Source organism: Ursus arctos, unplaced genomic scaffold (assembly GCF_023065955.2).
Source record: "Ursus arctos isolate Adak ecotype North America unplaced genomic scaffold, UrsArc2.0 scaffold_5, whole genome shotgun sequence".
Taxonomy (NCBI): Eukaryota; Metazoa; Chordata; class Mammalia; order Carnivora; family Ursidae; genus Ursus; species Ursus arctos.
This window is the reverse complement of record NW_026623067.1, coordinates 19,799,147-19,818,103: the sequence shown is the minus strand read 5'-3', so window position 1 is coordinate 19,818,103 and position 18,957 is coordinate 19,799,147. Positions and strand designations below refer to the sequence as shown.

The 18,957-nt window shown below is 36.4% G+C and overlaps 1 protein-coding gene across 1 annotated transcript in view; it reads left to right on the top strand.

Moving 5' to 3' along the window:
- Positions 1 to 18,489, top strand: part of DTWD2 (DTW domain containing 2) — a 94,082-nt gene extending 75,593 nt beyond the window's left edge. The window contains exons 5-6 of the mRNA XM_057307492.1: positions 10,180 to 10,308; positions 16,002 to 18,489. Of these exons, the coding sequence (XP_057163475.1) occupies positions 10,180 to 10,308; positions 16,002 to 16,172 (300 nt within the window). The 3' untranslated portion in view covers positions 16,173 to 18,489. The remainder of the gene's footprint in view (positions 1 to 10,179; positions 10,309 to 16,001) is intronic.
- Positions 18,490 to 18,957: the final 468 nt, after the last annotated feature.

Below are 18,957 nucleotides of genomic sequence, written 5' to 3'. Positions count from 1 at the left end.
TTCACTAGTAAACTCACAAACCCACCTAAATTTATATATTCACTGCTGGGTTTGAATTTACAACTATAAGTTGTGTATTTTCTAAAAATACACGATGATCACTGGTCATTAATTCAACCCCTATTTATTGAACACTAGCCCTTGTGATGGGCACTGTTCTTTAGACTAGAATACAGCGGTAAGTAAAATAGACAGTCCATGTCCTAATGGAGCTTACATTGTGTGGAAACAAATAGCAGCTGAGATCGGTAAATAATTGCAAATTAAAGTATTAAATCTGTGAATGGAATATAAAGAGTGTTTTAAAATGGGGGTTTGATTGAAAATGGAGGTTCACGAAGACCTCTCTAGCATTTGAGAACTGAAGGACAAGTAGTAGTTAGCCAAGTAAAGAGAAGAGTCCAGAAGTTTCTGTACTTGGTCTGGCTGGTCTATAGTGACAGAGGTGGGAGAGGCTAGTGTTGACACCATGGGTGATTTATAGCCGACGTGAAGGATTTTGCTTTGTGGCCGGCTAAGGATTTCACTTGGAGTAATAATGTGATCAGTTTATTTTTTTAAACAATCACTTACTTGGCTGTCATGTAGAGAATGATTTACAAGAAGCCTAAAGTGGAAGCAGGATGTCCAGATCGGCATCTGCAGAGATTTGGGCTAGAAATGATGGTGACTTGGAAGTGAGTGCTGTCATTGGAGAGAAAGTATTTTAAAAATAGAAGTCATGCTAACAGTGACACAGACTTTGTGTGTCTATGTCTGTCTTAGAATGTTGACCTATGTCTAGTAGGAAAAGAACTAATTAATAAAGATGGAGTTAGGTTCTAGAAATTGCCAGTAAATTAAATATACACAGACAACCTTTATATGGATTAAGGAAGTGATGGGAATCTTAATAAGATAATAGTAAGTTAAACTACAGGAGAAGCTTTCATTAAGCAGATGGTGAAAAACAACATAACAATAAACCACAATTTGTTAAATATTGCATATCATCGTGGTGATACTTTTATTGGAACTAATGCTTTCCACAAAGAAGTGTGGAATTAACATGCCACTGTTTTGATTAACCATCTAATAGAATTTTCATTTAAATCACTTGAAAAGATAAATGATGAGCTTTGGGAAAATTCAGTTTTGATTTGAAATCAGAATTTTTTTCTTACTGAGTAGTAAGGAAATCTCTGTAATTTGATAAGAATTCTCCACTTGCTATTTTTTTCCCCTGTTCTTTTCATTCTCCCTTGGGGTTCTCATGGTTCGACCACTTTTTGGGGTGAGGATTCTTGAGCTGTATATGTGTTGCTAAACACAAATTCATTTGTCAAACTCAGCATCTAACGTTTATGTATGTATATTTCAAACTACAAAGTTGACAGAATTATGCCATCTTGCTGGGGAGAACGTACTGTATCATTAATGGCTATCATACAGTACTTTATGGTGTCCAGATTGTGTTGGAATGGATTCATTTAAGAAATACCAGTTCACTTTTTGGATTTCACTAGCTCTCTTAAATAGTCTAAGAAAATAATTAACAGAACAAGGATAGGCATCATGTAACATCTCAATATGTTGACGACACTTGCATGGACATTAGTCTTAATAAAATTAGATTCCACAACGCCACATAATAGATCCAGATTGTATTTCTCTTTAACACTTTTTCGGCTCTCGGACAGAATGGTTATTGCATATTTGAGTTTTAAAAACTTATTTATTAATCAGCAGCTATTTATATCCCTAGCACTCTGTTGTACTGACAAGAAGATAGTGATTCAGGGTCACAGTTTGGCTGATTATTGGTCTTTAAATACTAGTGAAATAATATTATGTTTGCACATAGATCTATTTAATAATTGCATGTGCAACTTTTTCCACTTTGCTTGTTCAGTGAAGAATGGAAACATATATGAGGTTTAATCAGGGCCCTAATAGTTTTCAACGAGTGATGGGAATCCAGGAATTTTAGAACTTGAAAGAGTCTGAGAGATAGGTTTAAATCTTTTATTTTATTTATTAGGGAAGTAAGAACTTGAAAAGTAAGTAACCTCCCCAAGGTTACACAGCTAATTACTAACAGCTATTCTCTGTTTTCTAGTTTGATTTTAATGTTTTGTGCTATACAAAACTTCTAATAATAAGGAAGGAATATTTATTGAACTAAGGCTTATAACAAGAATTTTTAATGACATGTTTTATTTTCAGATGTTCATAAAACATGTTTACAGTAAAAAAATACTGCTCATATAGCCACCATTTAAATCAAGAAATAGAATGTTATTGGCACCCCAAAAAGCCTAGTCCCCCGTCCTACCACATGTCACTACCTCCTTCAGTACCTTCTTTCTTACCTCCAGAGGTAATAGTATCCTGACCTTTATTGTAGTTACTTCCTTGTTTTCTATTTCTATATATATGTATCCCTAAATGTTATAGTTCTGCCTAAATTTTGAACGGTTTAGAAGCCAAACCATACTAGGTATGCTCTCTTGTATATTGTCTTTCTTCACTTTTATATCTTTAAGACTCATCCATGTTATTGTACGTACCTGTACTTTGCTCATTTTCATTGCTGTATAATATCCCATTATGTGGATATATTACTGTGTGTCCTGTTATTGGTAGACATTGGGGTTGTTTTCAGCTTGGAGCTATTATGATAAGTGCTGCTGTGAGTGTTCTTGTACATAGAGCTTGATGCACATATGCAAGAATTCCTCTCAGTGTACACCTAGAAATGAACTAGATGGGTCATGGGTTAAGCATAATATTAGTTTTACTAGTTTGAACCAAATTGTTATAAAGTGATTGTAACTGTTTACGTTCCCACCAACGATGTATGGCTGTTGATCTCTCTCACATTTGGTAATGTCAGTGTTCTAAATTTTTTGCCCATCTGATGAGTGTGTAGTAGCTTCTCATTTTGTTTTAATTTACTTTTTATATTTATTAATGTGGTTTAACACTTTTTAATATGTTTATTAGCCACTTAGATGTTCTCTTTGTTGAATTGTGTATTAACATCTCTTAGCCATTTTTCTTTCAGCTTTTTGACTTTTTCCTTATTGGTTTCTAGGAGTTCTTTATTCTGGATCTGAGCCATTTGGCAGTCGTGTATATTGCAAATATATTGTCTTTTCACTCTTTTTATACTGTGCCTTGGTAAATGGAATTTTAGATTTTAATGTTGAATTTCTCAGTCCTTTTTTTTTCATGGTTAATGTTTTTTTGTGTTACAACGTTCATTCTTACCTCCTCTCTCTCGTATTCTTTTATGTTGTCTTCTAAAAGTTTGCAGTTTTATCTTTTATGTTTGTATTTAATCTATCTGTAATTGATTTTTTGTTTGGTGTGAGCTATGGGTCTAATTTCATTTTTTTCTCCCATATGGCTACCTGGATTATTGCACATTTATTGTCCCAGCGCCACTCACTGAAGATGCCAGTATAAAACTCTGCGTTGGGGCCGCCTCTGTCATATATCACTTTTGTACCTATGTGAGAATCTATTTCTAGGCTTTAAATTCTTTTCTGTTGTTTTATACGTCTCTGTGCAAACTCCACACTGTTAATTAGTGTTGCTTTACGCTCGGTCTAACTGGTAGAGCAAGTTCTTCTACTGTGTTCTTCCAGAATATCTTGGTACTTTTCCCCTTTGCATTAACATATAATTTCAGAATCAGCTTTACGAAATCACACAAAAAAACCTCTTCGGATTTGTACTGAGATTACATTCACTCAGAAGTCAAATTTTGAGAATTAACATCTCTACGGTATTTAGTTTTCCATCCTGTGAACATAGTGTATGTCTCCTTTTTTTTAGGGTTTTGCCATTGTTGCTCAATAAAATACATACTGTAATTGAGACAGTGGTATATAGATATTTAAACTTTTACATATTTGGTTCAGTTGTACACAAAAAGGTCCAGTAATTGGTTATAAATATACCCAGTTCTGATACTCTGCAACCCATAATTTGTTACTATTTAGGTATCCTGTTCTCTGTATTGTTCACAGGAACAGAGCAACCTATTGTTAACCAACACTTTTTTATGTCTGTCTGCACTGTCGTAAAATCAATTAAACATTACCAATAAGTCACACACATAAACAAGTATAGGAAGAGGAGGAAATATGTAGAAAGCATTAGGCAGACAAAATAATCATGCAAGCTCATGCAAGAAATGAAAATTTTTTTCTTTTAAAAGTGATTTTCAAAAATCCTTACAAATTATTGGCCTATCTTTTGTTACATAGTATTGTGTGGGAGTGTTTTAAAGAAATACCTAAGATATAGGGATACAAGATCTAATTATTTCGGGAATGATGACACTTTTTAATGATTCTCAGATCACATACTTCAAAGGTGAAAGAGTAAAAATCTAGTATTTTCCTTGTCTGTAAATAATATCTTGAGTGAAAATATTTCTGTCTCTTTTTCTTTTTTTCTTTCTTTCTTTCTTTCTTTCTTTCTTTTCTTTCTTTTCTTTCTTTTCTTTCTTTCTTTACAGGCTTCTAACTCCAGGAATATTTTATTTACCTGGCAAAGTGACTTGTACTTCTCTGGTATTCAGTAAAACCTCTTTCTTCTTCTCTACCTATTCCCTAGCTTTTCTTCTTCCATCCTGTAAAAGTTAACTTCTGGCTCTGTCCTAAATTCCATCTCATCCACACCCTTGGCCAGGCTGTTCATCTGGCTTTATTGCAGTAAATCGGAGAGCTTTGCACCTGTTCATTAGATGATGAAGAAAGCATTGTGAATCACCACCAGCACCACCAACCCGATTCACATCAGCTGCATCAGTAAAACCACCCTCCTCACCCTCTTTGCCTGGGTGGCCTGCTTACTGTAGGGCACACATTGCTAAACACTTCATAGAGACTAGCTCCTTTAAAGCACAGTCGTCCCCTGAAGTTGTTAATGTTTTAGGCTCTGAGAGTTCAAGAAACTTGTTGGCGGTCATAACAGCTATTATTCAGATTTAAATTTAGGTGTGTCTAACTCCCCATCTCATGCTTTTAGTTGTGCCTTTGGCCTCCCAATTCATACACACTATTTTTTTTTTAAAGATTTTATTTATTTATTTGACAGAGAGAGAGACAGCCAGCGAGCGAGGGAACACAAGCAGGGGGAGTGGGAGAGGAAGAAGCAGGCTCCCAGCAGAGGAGCCTGATGTGGCACTCAATCCCAGAATGCCGGGATCACGCTCTGAGCCGAAGGCCACCCAGGCGCCCCCATACACACTATTTTGCAGGGTTCAGAGTGTGGCAGGGTTGGAGCAAGGCATGGATACTGGTATTTATGAGTAACTTTGATAATTGTATAGGAGAAGACCCTTCCTTTTATATCATTATTTTAAAACCATGTTCAGAAGAACCCTAAAATTCTTGAGGGGGGGGTGCCTCAGTCTTGCTTTCCACAAGAATAGCTCTGTTTTTATTTGTTTCGTGTGTTGAGGTTTGCCTAACCTTTAATTATTAGCTTGGTGATAGAGTTCCATTCTTGACTAAGACTTTGTAGATTCATGTGTCTGCTCCACCAGGCCTGATTTTAGAACCTTGAGTTAGTGACTTCACCCTCTGTGCTTTCGTTTTGTCCTCAGTACAATGGAGATCATAACAGTACTTACTTCATAGGGTCTCTGTGAGTATTAAAAGTGACAATACGTGCGCATTATCTGGAAGGGCACTTAGTGTCCAGTAAGTGCACGAAAGTTTGAACATAAGTGGCTAAGTCTCTGTTAGAACTGGCAACTGTCTGATGCCAAAGTTAGACTCTTACCACTATTAAATCATACTGTTGAATTAAACCAAGGGAATGAAAGGAATGAAGGGGATTGAAAAATTGAGGCGAGGAGAAAAGATTTAGTGCCTCTCTTTCAGAGGTTCGCTCGCAGGCTCAGATGATGAATCTTGCTTGTGGAAGGTCATAGAAGAAAGGCTGCTGAAGAAAGGAGGGTTTTTACGTGTGTCTTCCAGTGGTGAAGACTTCAGGATGCTACTAAAAGGGAGTTTATTTCAGCCCATTCCAGACTAGAGTTGTTTCAGGAAACAACTGTAAAATAGATTGCTTTTCCTAGAACCCTGTAACAAGGAGGCTGATCAAGTGATTAGAATGTCTTGTGATTCTTAATAAATGAGAAGCACAATAGTTTTATATAGTAATGAAACTTGGCTTAAAATAGCCTGAGTACAGATAACAAGTAATCACCATCAAATTATAAAAATACAACATTTATGGGGCCTGAAGGTGTGAATTAAAATTTTAATTTTGAGGTCTTATTTAAGTTTATTTTTTTTGACAAAAGAATTAACTAATTTATAGTATAGTAAATTATTTAAAAAATGCCTATGTTATATTATGCAGAGAAGCCATGGCATGTTCTTGCCTTGGATATTTACTTTTTTTATGGCCCTAAAAGCCATTACTAAATCACTGTACATGCTGTGTCACCCAGATTTTTAATGACATGTCACTTTGTGACAAAAGCAGCTAAAAATATGCTAGGAAGGAGACATTCGAAAAAGCCCTTTTTATAGGCATCTAACAGCTATCATCGTCATCAGACTGTTACCTGGTATTCTTGTATGTTAAATTTATATTTAAGATTTAATGGAAGAGGGGCGCCTGGGTGGCACAGCGGTTAAGCGTCTGCCTTCGGCTCAGGGCATGATCCCAGCGTTATGGGATCGAGCCCCACATCAGGCTCCTCCGCTATGAGCCTGCTTCTTCCTCTCCCACTCCCCCTGCTTGTGTTCCCTCTCTCGCTGGCTGTCTCTATCTGTCAAATACATAAATAAAATCTTTAAAAAAAAAAAGATTTAATGGAAGAGAAGAAAGGAAGGCCTTATAACAGAAGAGTTGTTAGGAATTCAAATTTTAGCCAATTCAGAGAATCAATGGAAAAGATCTGTTGCTAAATCTAGAAATAAGACCTGGAAGAGTTGGCTGTTTCTAAAATGGGAGTTATATATTAGGCTCACAATCCATACTGGGAGAATTCTAAACCAACCACTGATTTTCCTGTTCCTAAAGAATAAATTACATCAAGAGCAGTCAAACAACTTAAACCCATGAGAACCAGCTTCCAAAAAAATCAAAATTACTGAAGCATTCTTTGAGTCATCATGGCTTCTAATATTTGGAAATTAAGTTTCTATATAATAATTATACATCAATATTATCACAATTATATGATACATTAATTATATATAATATATAATATTAGCTATATTAGGATTAATTGCTAAAAGATAGGTTTTAACACCATCAGGTCCATCTGTATGATTTTTATAGGTGGGAAGAAACTGAGAAATGAAATGACTTGATTGAGATTAATTGATTAGCTATTGTCAGGTTTGATATACTTTAGTCAGATATTAATTTTTTCTTTTATTAGAATGGTTATTTTTGCCTTGGAAGTTCTTGAACAGGCACTTTCTGACAAATTATTTATTATGAAGCCCGTGACTTCTCAAGAAGATGGATCAACAGGATTTCTTTTTGTTCTTGCTCATTTACTCACTGGATCAAGAGTGATGAAGGTGATACAGCCCAAAAGCCTAATAGATCCTGTGAGAAGGTCATGTTAACATGCTCTAATAACATGTACGTTGATAACATGACAGATCTTAGTTATTTACACTTTTAATAGATCTGTTTACTGGATAAATCCTGGAGAGATGATTTGTGAAGGACCTTCTGAAGTCCTCTAACATTAGGTGAATTCCAAATTCTAAGATTTCATACAGCCATGTATGAAAGGAGTAGAAGTAAAAATAATGAAAGGAGTAGAAGTGAAAATAATGAAAGGAGTAGAAGTGAAAATAATGAAAGGAGTAGAAGTGAAAAGAAAGTAAAATAATAAGGAGTAAAACTCCTTGCCGAAATAATAAGCTTCTTTTTTGTTTTTTAAATATATTTTTTTTACAAACTTATTTTTTAAAAATCAGATTTATTCCAGGGGTGCCTGGGTGGTTCAGTTGGTTAAGCCTCCGACTCTTGTTTTCAGCTCATGTCGTGATCTCAGTGTTGTGAGATCAGGCCCTGAGTTGTGCTCTCTGATCAGCATGGAGTCAGCTTAAGATTCTCTCTCCCACTACCCCTTCCTCTTGCTCTCTCTCAAATAAATAAATCTTTAAAAAAAATTAAAAAAATAGAAATCAAGTATTTTCTAACAAAATTCACTGTGAATTTTGCGTGTTCCCCAAAGTTTTAGTTGTAATCAGATATTTATTATCAATTCCTCCAGTGATGGGCTTGAGTGCTGAAAGCAGTAGCTGACTATGTTTTCTAGTTGACCTGATGACATATCAAAGCTGTTAGTAATTACAGTTAATCAACATTATGAATTATTCTTATGGTTATGTAATCATAGGCTTTCTTTTTATCATTACACGTTTCTGAACCGTTTTCCTCCATCTCTTTCCCTCCCTGCATCTATTTTCCATTTTTTACATTGGTAGAAATGCAGAGTCATTTTAATATGATTATTTCTAAAACATTATTAGTTAAATATGCTTTAAAGGATGTATTCCAAAACTAAATACATCTGTAGTAAATCTTTTATGATGCATACTTTTCTTTTCTCCCTTCCTCTCTTTCCCCTCCTCCCCCTCCCCCCTTCCTCTCTCTGAGGATAGAAAGGATACAAGTTGTAGAGAATTCTTTGAACAAAACGCAGAGTAGAAGGACCATATTTCTCTTCATGGGGGGACTGCATAAGGAAGGAAGAGGGATGCCTGGGTGGCTCAGTTGGTTAGGTGTCTGCCTTCGGCTGAGGTCATGATGCCAGGGTCCTGGGATCCAGTCCCACATTGTGCTCCCTGCTCAGCAGGGAGCCTGCTTCTCCCTCTGCCTACTGTGCCCCGTGCTTGTGCTCTCTCTCTCTGTCTCTGACAAATAAATAAATAAAATCTTAAAAATTAAAAAAAAAGGAAGAAGGGGACTGAGAGACAAGATTCCATGGATATAAGAGAGATTTAATGCTTTAAAGGAATGAGAGACTCATGGAGCTTCAGAGATAGTAAATGAGAGAGAACACCTGATAATAAAATCAAGTTCCTCTGTGTTAAGACTTAGACATCACTACTTCATTCCACATGCTTACATATTTTATGAGTAAAAACTGAAATTCTCATCTACCTTTAAATGTGATGCTGTAAAGAGTATGGGCTAGGAATATGGCTTTATGAGTGTAAGATTACTTGAATTTCACTTGATTAAAATAGGAATCAAAAGGCCAGAATGTTGACATTTGATTTTCTGTTGCCTTTCTCATGTCTGACTCTGTGTCAATTATCAAGTCTCACTCAGCTAAATTTGTGTGTGTGTGTGTGTGTGTACACTCACTTGCCCCCATACAAGCATACACCTATCAGTTTATATTAAGAAATAATGAAAGACTAAACTATGAAATTAATAATACCCCAACTGTCAACTCTCCAAAGTAATTAAATTATTTTCACTTCTACTGCAATGTCTGAGGGTTTCCTTTGCTCCATATTCTCTCCATTCGGTGGTGGTAGTCTTTTTTATTTTAACTGTTCGATTGAGTGTGAAATGTTATCTCATTGTGATTTTAACTTGCATTCAGTCCTGTTAAGCACTTTTACATGTGCTTATTTGCCTTTCTTATATTTTCTTTTGTGAGGTGCCTTTTCATGCATGGGTCCCCTGGGAAGGGGTCAATTAGTCTTTTTACTTATGATGTGTAGGAATTTGCATATATTCTGCATGTATTTTCAATGTCAGGTATATGTGTAACTATCCTCTTTGACTATTTAACAGTAACAATAATCAAAGGATATTATGTATGAAAGATTTTGATATACTTAATATTTCTTTTTTTAAAGATTTATTTATTTATTTTAGAGAGAGAGAGTGTGTGAGGAGGGTGCGAAGAAGGGGCAGAAGAAGAAGGAGGGAGAGAATCTCAAGCAGACTCCCTGCTGAGCATGGAGCCTGACATGGGGCTTGATCTCATGATCCTGATGAGATTATGATCTGAGCTGAAATCAAGAGTTGGGTGCTTACCCGACTGAGCCATTGAGTGTGCCCCAATACATTTAATACTTCTAAACTGGCGATTTGGGAAGGAAGTTAGTAGTTAAAACACAGATTTTATAACTTTAAATTTAAAACAGAAATTACATTCTGTTATTCTGTTTTCGGTTTCAGGTGCAGCTAAAAACTAGCATTTCTAGTCAGTATGTAATTCGGACGCAACCAACTAATAGGTGCCTTTCTACACTGGAATGTGCAGCTGCTGCTCTTTCCATTTTGGAGAAAAACAATTACATACAAGAGGTATGTCTTTGGAAGGTTATATGGTTTTGAAAGTAAGCAGTTTGGTTAGATTTTATCTAGAAAATTTAGAAATGCATAACTTGTTAAATTTGCAGCTCAGGTGTCAAATTGAATGTATCTGCGATAGAAATTTGTGTGCATTTATAACCTTCTCTCCCCCTCTGGTGTTTTTCTGTGCTAGTTTAGCATCCAGATTGCATTATTTAAATATTCATTTTAAGCTGTGCAAACAGCATTTGTAATAAGCTAAATTGCTTTTAAGTAGCACAACATTAAATACAGGGTTTTTTGGTTAGATTTTTCTTTTATTATTTTGTATTTCTCTTTTTGCATTTTGTGTTTTCTTGTACACAGCTTTTTTCTTTTAATTAAAAGAATATTTTAGAGCATTTTTTTTTGGTATTTGTGCTTTTATTTGAGAAGGTGTACCAACTTTCTGTTTATCTTAGTCACCACTTGCTTGGAGTATAAAAAAGATAATTTTTTGAGGAAAAAAATGCCTGCAGAATATGAAAAGGTTATAACCTACAATCATCATTTTATTTAATTTCCATGAAAGCCTGATGATTTCATATATACTTAATAATCATCGGTAAAGAATGATGTTCATTGAACTCACAAACATCTCAGTCTTTTGGAACACGTAGGAAACTTTGCACTTAAGGCAAAAGAAAAAAGAACAGCAAAATAAGACTTAAATTGTTAGAGTATTTTAATCACTGAAGATTTTTGATAAATAAAACTCAAGAAGAAAAGTAATAATGAGTGTAACTAAATAGAGTTTTATAACTCCTCTTTCTGGCACACACACATACACAGTACTCATTCCTGCCTTCTTTCACTCTCTCATTATACTCTGTGGGTACTATTACAAGAGTGTGCCTTAGCCGTGAAGGAAATTTGAGTAATGGCTAAAAGCTCAGGTCAGAGTAATTGGATTGGTTACCAAGAAAAAGAACCAAAGACGTCCAGAGCAGGGAGAGTTAAAGAATGCCAGATGCAAGCCTTGAATTGCATTTTTCCCTCTCCCCTACCCTAAGCTATGGGAAATGTCAGAGTTGGAGGCTTTTCTTCTTTTGAAAGAAGTAGGCTTTCATGAGTAGGCTTTTTTGTGTGTGTATCTGTGTGAGTAAACTTTGTTTTGGGTCTAGGAAATTTTTCTTTCTCTGTTCTCTCTCCTTTGAGAAAGAAAAATATTTCTTGACGGACCATACATCTTTCTCCCAAATGACCAGAGAGTGTTTTCTGACTTAACTCCCTCTGCTCTAACCTTTTCACCGGCTCCCATGTATCTAGCTATCAACATAGCACTTTATATACCCCTATACTTGTTTTTCTATTTTGTTTATATGTTCTTGAGCAAAAATAATATACTCATTTTGGGCATCTTAAAGGAAAGATGAAACTGAGTGCTATTATTTAAACTTGCTTTCTGTACAGTCTCTCTATTTTCCTTTTTGTTGACTTAAAACTCTACGATCAGCTCACATCAGACCAAGGACCCATTAAAAGCTCAAATCTTGAGGGAAAAATGTAATATTCTTTGACTGTGGATTTGAAACTTTATTTCCTCTCCTTCTTTGGGGTTCTGGAAAGAATCGTCTATGGACCTACATCTCTTATTTCTACATTGGAATTGGATCTTTGCTTCAATTCTGAACAGAAGCTTACATTGTTGGTAGTGGTGGTGATTTAATAATGTCGTTGTGATACAATAGGGCTAGGGGTTTTGATTGTTTTTGTACTACTACTGCCAGTGCTGCTACTGCTCCTTCCTTCCCAGTTTCATAAGATACATGATTCTGGTATTAGTTAATGTACCCTTCCAGCAGGAAGCTTATCTTACGTTCTGAGTATAATATCCAACCACAGGCAAAGTTCAAGACACAGAATGGCGACAGGATCCATCCTGTCTTCAGCTTTTGTTATTGTTGTCTGTGGATCCAATGGCACACGAAATCCCAAAGTAATATTGAGGTCCTACAGTTCTCTTTCTGTTTGCTTTGATCACCAGGAGTAGTCATACTTCAGTGGCAAGGAGAGGAAAAAGGGTGTTTGACAATCAGACGTGTGATTTGGGAGGTGCTGATAAGATTCTTGGCTGGAGCAGGGGCAGAAAAATGCATAATGGAACATCCCAAGTTACTTATTATTACAGCTGGCAAAAAATTAGCTTTCTCAGTAGGGGAATCCCAAGTCCATCCTGTTCGAATCAAGCTACAATTTTTAAAAAATACATCAGTTCATTCCCCTGAGAAATGCAGTTACCGTCTGTTCTGAATGTAGGTATTTTCTCTCTTTCCTGCGGAGGAAGGCTAGGACATACGTGTTTCCCCCAGTAAGCTTTTATTAGCGGCCTCCTAATGAAACATTAAGACAGTGGGGCAGGGTAGTAATTTTTCTTCTGGCTTTATTCTGTACGGGTAGGTAGGGCTCCTCAAAATAAAGAACTTGGCACAGAAGAGCTTTCTTAGTCTGCTGATTCATCCTCGTCCTTTATGAGAAAAGCTAAAAGCTAGCATCTTTTCAGACGCTCACAGTAGCTCTGAGTAAGCTAAGCAAGTTTGAATTAAACCTCCATCACTTACATCATCACTTTTTGCCCGTGAGCAATTCACATGATCTCCTTGTGCTTGTTTACTTACCTATCACATACCGAAAATAGTTACCTCTTAGTACTGTTGTGAGAATTGAGTGGGATAACATGTGTTAATTGCCTGACCCCAAGAACTCAAGAAGAATTAATCCCCTTGTTCTTCCTTGTCCCCCTGATTCTTGCCAATAAATTGACAAAAATTTTTAACTGACGATTGGTGATTTTCATTCAGCTATTGTAATATTTACCAGGGCTTTTCACACTTTGAAAATCTTGAGCTTAGGGATCTTTTTTATAATAGAACCTTTTCAACTTATGAAGTTTTATCTTATGAGCCTGTAGAGGTAAATGGGGTAAAGGTTTGTGCACGGCCTGAGTGCCGTAGCTCTCTGCTTGACAACAGTAGCTGGTCAGTAACGGTCCCTTGAGAACTGTCACTTTATACCTGCAGACAGAGGATTTACAAAACACTGATTTCCCCCCAAATAAACTTTTAAAAATGAACTTAATTTGAAAGTGAAGGATTTTGGATTTTTATTGTTCCTGTGAACCAGCCTGTTTCTCCTATGGCTTCACATTGCCTCAGATATAATGTTAGTTTATACAGAAGCCTTGTCATTTATTACCACGTGGTGTGCTACACATGTTAAACACATTCCCCTTAATGTAACCTAACAATGACTCTGTAAGGTTGACATTATTTCCCTCACTTTACAGATGAAGAAAATGGCAAGGAGAAGCTATATGACTTATCTGGCAACACGTAGCTAGTAATGATTACACCCGTCAAGAAAGGCTAGATGCGGCTGCAAAATCAGAATGGCTTAACCCAACAGAGGTTTATGCCTCTGTCACACTGTCTGTGCTGTGGGATGGCCGGGGGGCTTGTGCTTGCTGTAGTCACTTAGGGGCCCAGGCTGGTGGAGGCACCATCTAGATATGTCATTCTCCTTTCATCGAGGAAGGCATAAACGGAGGTGGTGAGTCATACATTCTTTTAAAGCTTCTGTCCAGAGGTGACGCACAGTACTCACACTCACGTTTTGTTAACCAAAGCAAGTGATATGGCCGTACCTAATCTGACAGATGGAGTACTGGTGTATTTATGAATAGCACTACTGAGCACCACAGAGATGGAGTGGGAATCTAATCTAGATCTGTCTCCACAACTCATTCTCTTAATTACCTCAGGAAACTGATAGAATCTCCTTTTCAGGAGGGAAACATTGGAGGCCCTTACCAATAGGACTATTAGTATTTTGTCCATCAAAAATCTAACAAATGTCATAAATAGAACCTTCCATTATCTCAGTCTGTATATAGTCCTAGGTATGCTTTCTAGGGGTGATGTTTCAGGATCCAGTCAGTCTGTGTTGACTCTGTAAAGAAATATATAGTCATTTCCACATTCCCTCTCTTATTTGAAGAAGTTAAAAGAAATCATGATAGCATATATAAGGGGCTACAGTAATGGCGTGCAGAGCTCTTCCAAGAAGTTTGTCTCTTTCCCATTGGTGTATATCAGGGATTACATTTGGCTGCATGTAACAGAGTGGTTGAACGGTGTATATACTGGCTTCTTTTTCTCCTGGATTAAAGAAATGCTGAGGTGAGCAGCCCAGGGCTGGGGATCTCTTCTGTCTCTCTGTCCATCATCAGATATATTTGACTTTAGTCTTTATGTTGATTGCAATGTAGTCACTTGATGATTGTCCCACCCCTAACAGTCCTGTTTCAGGCAAGAAGAAAGTGCAGAAGCCTCTGCCTCCCGAGTCTGTCCCGTTTTAAAGAGAGTCTCTGGAAGCTGCACGCAGGAACCTCCACATGCACTTCGTTATATGGGCTGTGTCAGTAGCCAGTTAGCATTACTAGCTGGATACGTTGCCCCCTTAAATAATATTTTGGATTTTTTTAATAAGGAAAAAAAGAGTAAACATGGACAAGGAAATGCTGGTGACAGTGTCTAAGAGTTCAGGGTCAAACTAGAGTTTATATTAAGCTCTTCACTGCCATTCACATTGTGTATGAGGGAGAATACATTTTCATATGGACGTTGTGAAATTTTGGTAGATAAATCTATCAGCTTTTTTCTTTGTTCCTTTTATTTCTAAAAAACAGTTTGCTTACCCAAGTTTGCTATTGTTATTTGATTTAGATCAGGGGCCTCAGGCCCAAGGAAAGAATCTGACTCGGAATATGTTTTAAACATGTGACAGAGTGGAATTTTTTTTTTTTTTTAACTTGAAAAACTTCAGGTCGGGCATGTGCTGTAGTTGTGTTTTAATCTCCACTGTTCTTTGTTATCGTATGGGTCCACCCAGTGTACATGTTTATGTCATATGATTGGCCCTGTAGGTATTTGGATTTAGACAGGTACATATATAGTTAGAATTATTTGAAATGTACCAAAACCGGGATATCTAACTTGTATGTGGTCCCTAATGCGAGAGAATTAGTAAACCTCTTACCCATTGCTGTCATCATCTGATTGTTCTCAGGCAGCAGGAAATGTGCATCAGTCTGTGATTGAAACTGAATTAAGGGGCGCCTCGGTGGTGTAGTCGGTTGATTTTGGCTCAGGTTGCAACCTCAGGATCATGGGATCGAGCCCCACATTGGGCTTCTTGCTAAGTGGGGTGCCTGTTTCTCTCTGTCTCTCTCTGTTCCTCCCACACTCGTGCTCTCCTCTTTCTCTCTCTCAAATAAATAAAACCTTTAAAATAAAAGGAAATTGGATTAACTAATTTGTATCTAAAGGTCTCTTTTATTCTGTTACACATTAAATTATTATAATACAAAAGTTTTTTGAGGTATTTGAATATGTTAATGTATAAAACTAAATTTGGGCTTTTTCATCTCTATGGAGAATTAGCTACTTGTGTCTTTTTACTGGAATTCCTTAGCGCTCTGTAAGGTATGAGTTAAAAGAAATTTATATTTAGAAATCATCATATATTTAGTAGAGTGTCTATTACTTTTCATAGTTAAAAGCCAACAATAGAAGAAACACCATAATCCCTCTTTCTGAAGAAAAAGCTAGATACAATATCATGATCTGTTACAGACACTATTTTAGTATCTTTTTTTATCTTCACAGACTTTGCTTCGTCCTCTTCAAGCTTTATGCTCTTTCCAGCTTCAGCATGGTGCTCAAATTCGCCTCAGCAAGGAACACCTTCTGAAAAATGGATTATACCCTAAGCCAATGCCAAAGAACAAGCGCAAGCTCAGGAAAATGGAACTGTTGATGGACAGTGTTAAAATCTAGTACAGTTGTTGCATGGTGCTAGTTGTGGTGTCTTCCACCAACAAGAACAGGCTAAGTGTTCAGAAAATTCAAGTCTGTGCGTTTTTGACTGTCTAAAGAATGAGAGTTGCATACTAAACTTGCCCAGAAGAAGAAAGTAAACCAAATAGCCATAAAAATACAAACAAAATTTCATTGACTCCATAAAAAGCAAATTTTCATATTGTATTTGTTTTAAAAAATGTGCCTCTAATACATTTTTTCAGATCTGTTGTTTGAAATGCGATTAGTTATTGAGTGAGGTTAGAAGTTCTTTTTTATAAAATGGGAAGAAATTATTATACCTGATTGGGGCAGTATTGTTCTCATTAATGTTTGTAGATAGTTAGGTGTCGACCAGGAATAGAGGGCACTTACGTCAATATGCAATCTTGAACATAAACTTTATAATTTGTAATAAGTAACAAAAATAATGGTCAAGTAGTTTAGATTGATTTAATTTATTTCATAGAATACTATAACAGAGTAAGGAAACTAAATATATTCTTTAGGGACTAAACTTGAACTCAGCTATTATGATTTAAGTGTTCTATTAATTGCCTGGATTTTTTGGTATTAAGGTATAATTGGAATGTAAGATTATATTAGTTTCACGTGGATACCATAATGATTCAGTATTTATATACATTGCAAAATAATCACCACATGGTAAGTCGAGTTAACATCCCTCACCATACATATTTACAAGATTTTTTTCTTTCTTTTTTTTTTTTTTAAGATTTTATTTATTTATTTGACAGAGATAGAGACAGCTAGTGAGAGAGGGAACACAAGCAGGGGGAGTGGGAGAGGAAGAAGCAGGCTCATAGCAGAGGAGCCTGATGTGGGGCTCGATCCCAGAACGCCGGGATCACGCCCTGAGCCGAAGGCAGGCGCTTAACCGCTGTGCCACCAAGGCGCCCCACAAGATTTTTTTCTTGTATTGAGAACTTTTAAGATACACTTTCTTAGCAAATTTCCAATATGCAATATTTACAATTTTGCAGAGTTATTAACTATAGTCACCATGTTTTATATTACATTCCCATGACTTATTTATTTTATAACTGGTAGTTCCTTTTGACCCCATTCACCCATTTTGGCCACTAGTCACTCTCTGCTTCCAGCAACCACCAGTCTATACTTCATATCTATAGCTTGTTGTTGTGTTTTTTTTTAAGGTTCCACATAAAAATGATATCAAATGTTACTTATCTTTCTCTATGTGACGTTTCACTGAGCATTATGCCCTCCAGGTCCATCCATGTTGTCGCAAATGGCAAGATTTCATTCTTTTTTTTTAATGGCTGAATAATAATCCATCGTGTATATATATATAGAGAGAGAGCACATTTTCTTTATTCATCCATTGATAGCTGTTTAGGCTGTTTCTATATCTTGGCTATTGTTAATGCGGCAGTCAGCCTAGAGAGGGGCATCTTTTCAAGTTAGTCTTTTTGTGTTCTTTGGCTAAATATCCAGCAATGGAATTACTAGATCATAGGATAGCTCTACTTTTTACTCTTTGAGGAACCTCCATACTGTTTCCCACAGTGGCTACACCACTTTGCATTCCTGCCAGCAGTGCATGAGGGTTCCCCTTTATCCACATTTTCCGTGTCAGCCCTTGTTATTCCTTGTCTTTTTGATACTAGACATTCTGGCAGGTGTGAGGTGATATCATCTTTGTGGTTTTGATTTGTATTTCCCTGATGATGAGTGATAGTGAGCATCTTCTCATGCACCTGTTGGCCATCTGAATGTCTTCTTTAAAAAAATGTCTATTCAGGTCCTCTGCACTTTTTTTTTTTTTGGCCCATTTTTTAATCAAATTGTGGGGGTTTTTTTCCTAGTGAATTATATGAGTTCTTTATATATTTTTATTAACCCCCTTATCTGACATCTGATCTGCAGATATTTTTTCCCATTCCGTAGGTTGCCTTTTCATTTTGTTGATGGTTTCCTTTGTTGTGCAGAAGCTTTTTAGTTTGATGTAGCCCCACTTTTTTATTTTTACTTTTGTTCCTTGTGCTTTTGGTGCCTGATTTAAAAAATCATTGCTAAGATTGGTATCAAGGAACTTACCGCCTTTGTTTTTTTTCTAGTTTTATGGGTCTCACATCTTATATTCAAGTCTTTAATCCATTTTGAATTAATTTTTGTGTGTGGTATAAGATAGTGGTGCAGTTTCATTCTTTTGTATCTGGCTGTAGCTTTTCCCAACATCATTTATTGAAGAGACTGTCCTTTCCCCACTGTATGTTCTTGGCTCGTTTATCATAAATCCTAAGTCAATCGATCATGCGTGTGTGAATTTATTTTTGGGCCCTATTCTGTTCCATGGATATATTTGTGTGTTTTTATGCCAATACCATACTGTTTTGATAACTATAGCTTTGCAATATACTTTGAAATCAGGGAGCGTGATGCCTCCCTCTTTGTTTTTCTTTCTCAAGGTTGTTTTGGCTCTTTGGGGTCTTTTGTGGCTCTTACAAATCGCAGGATTGTTTGTTCTCTATCTATGAAAGATGCCATTGGAATATTGATATGGATCGCAATGAATCTGAAGATTGCTTTGGGTAGTAGCCCAAACTTTGAAAGAGGTGCGGATAATTTTGACGTAGCACGCATTTTTATTTGTAATCGCTCTGGGTAAGTTTAGATTTTTCAGTATTCATCGAATAAGTTTACTGACTGTGATAAACTAGTCGTATTGAAGTTTTCACATGGAAATAACTGAAAGAGAATATAATACAACTATAATTTC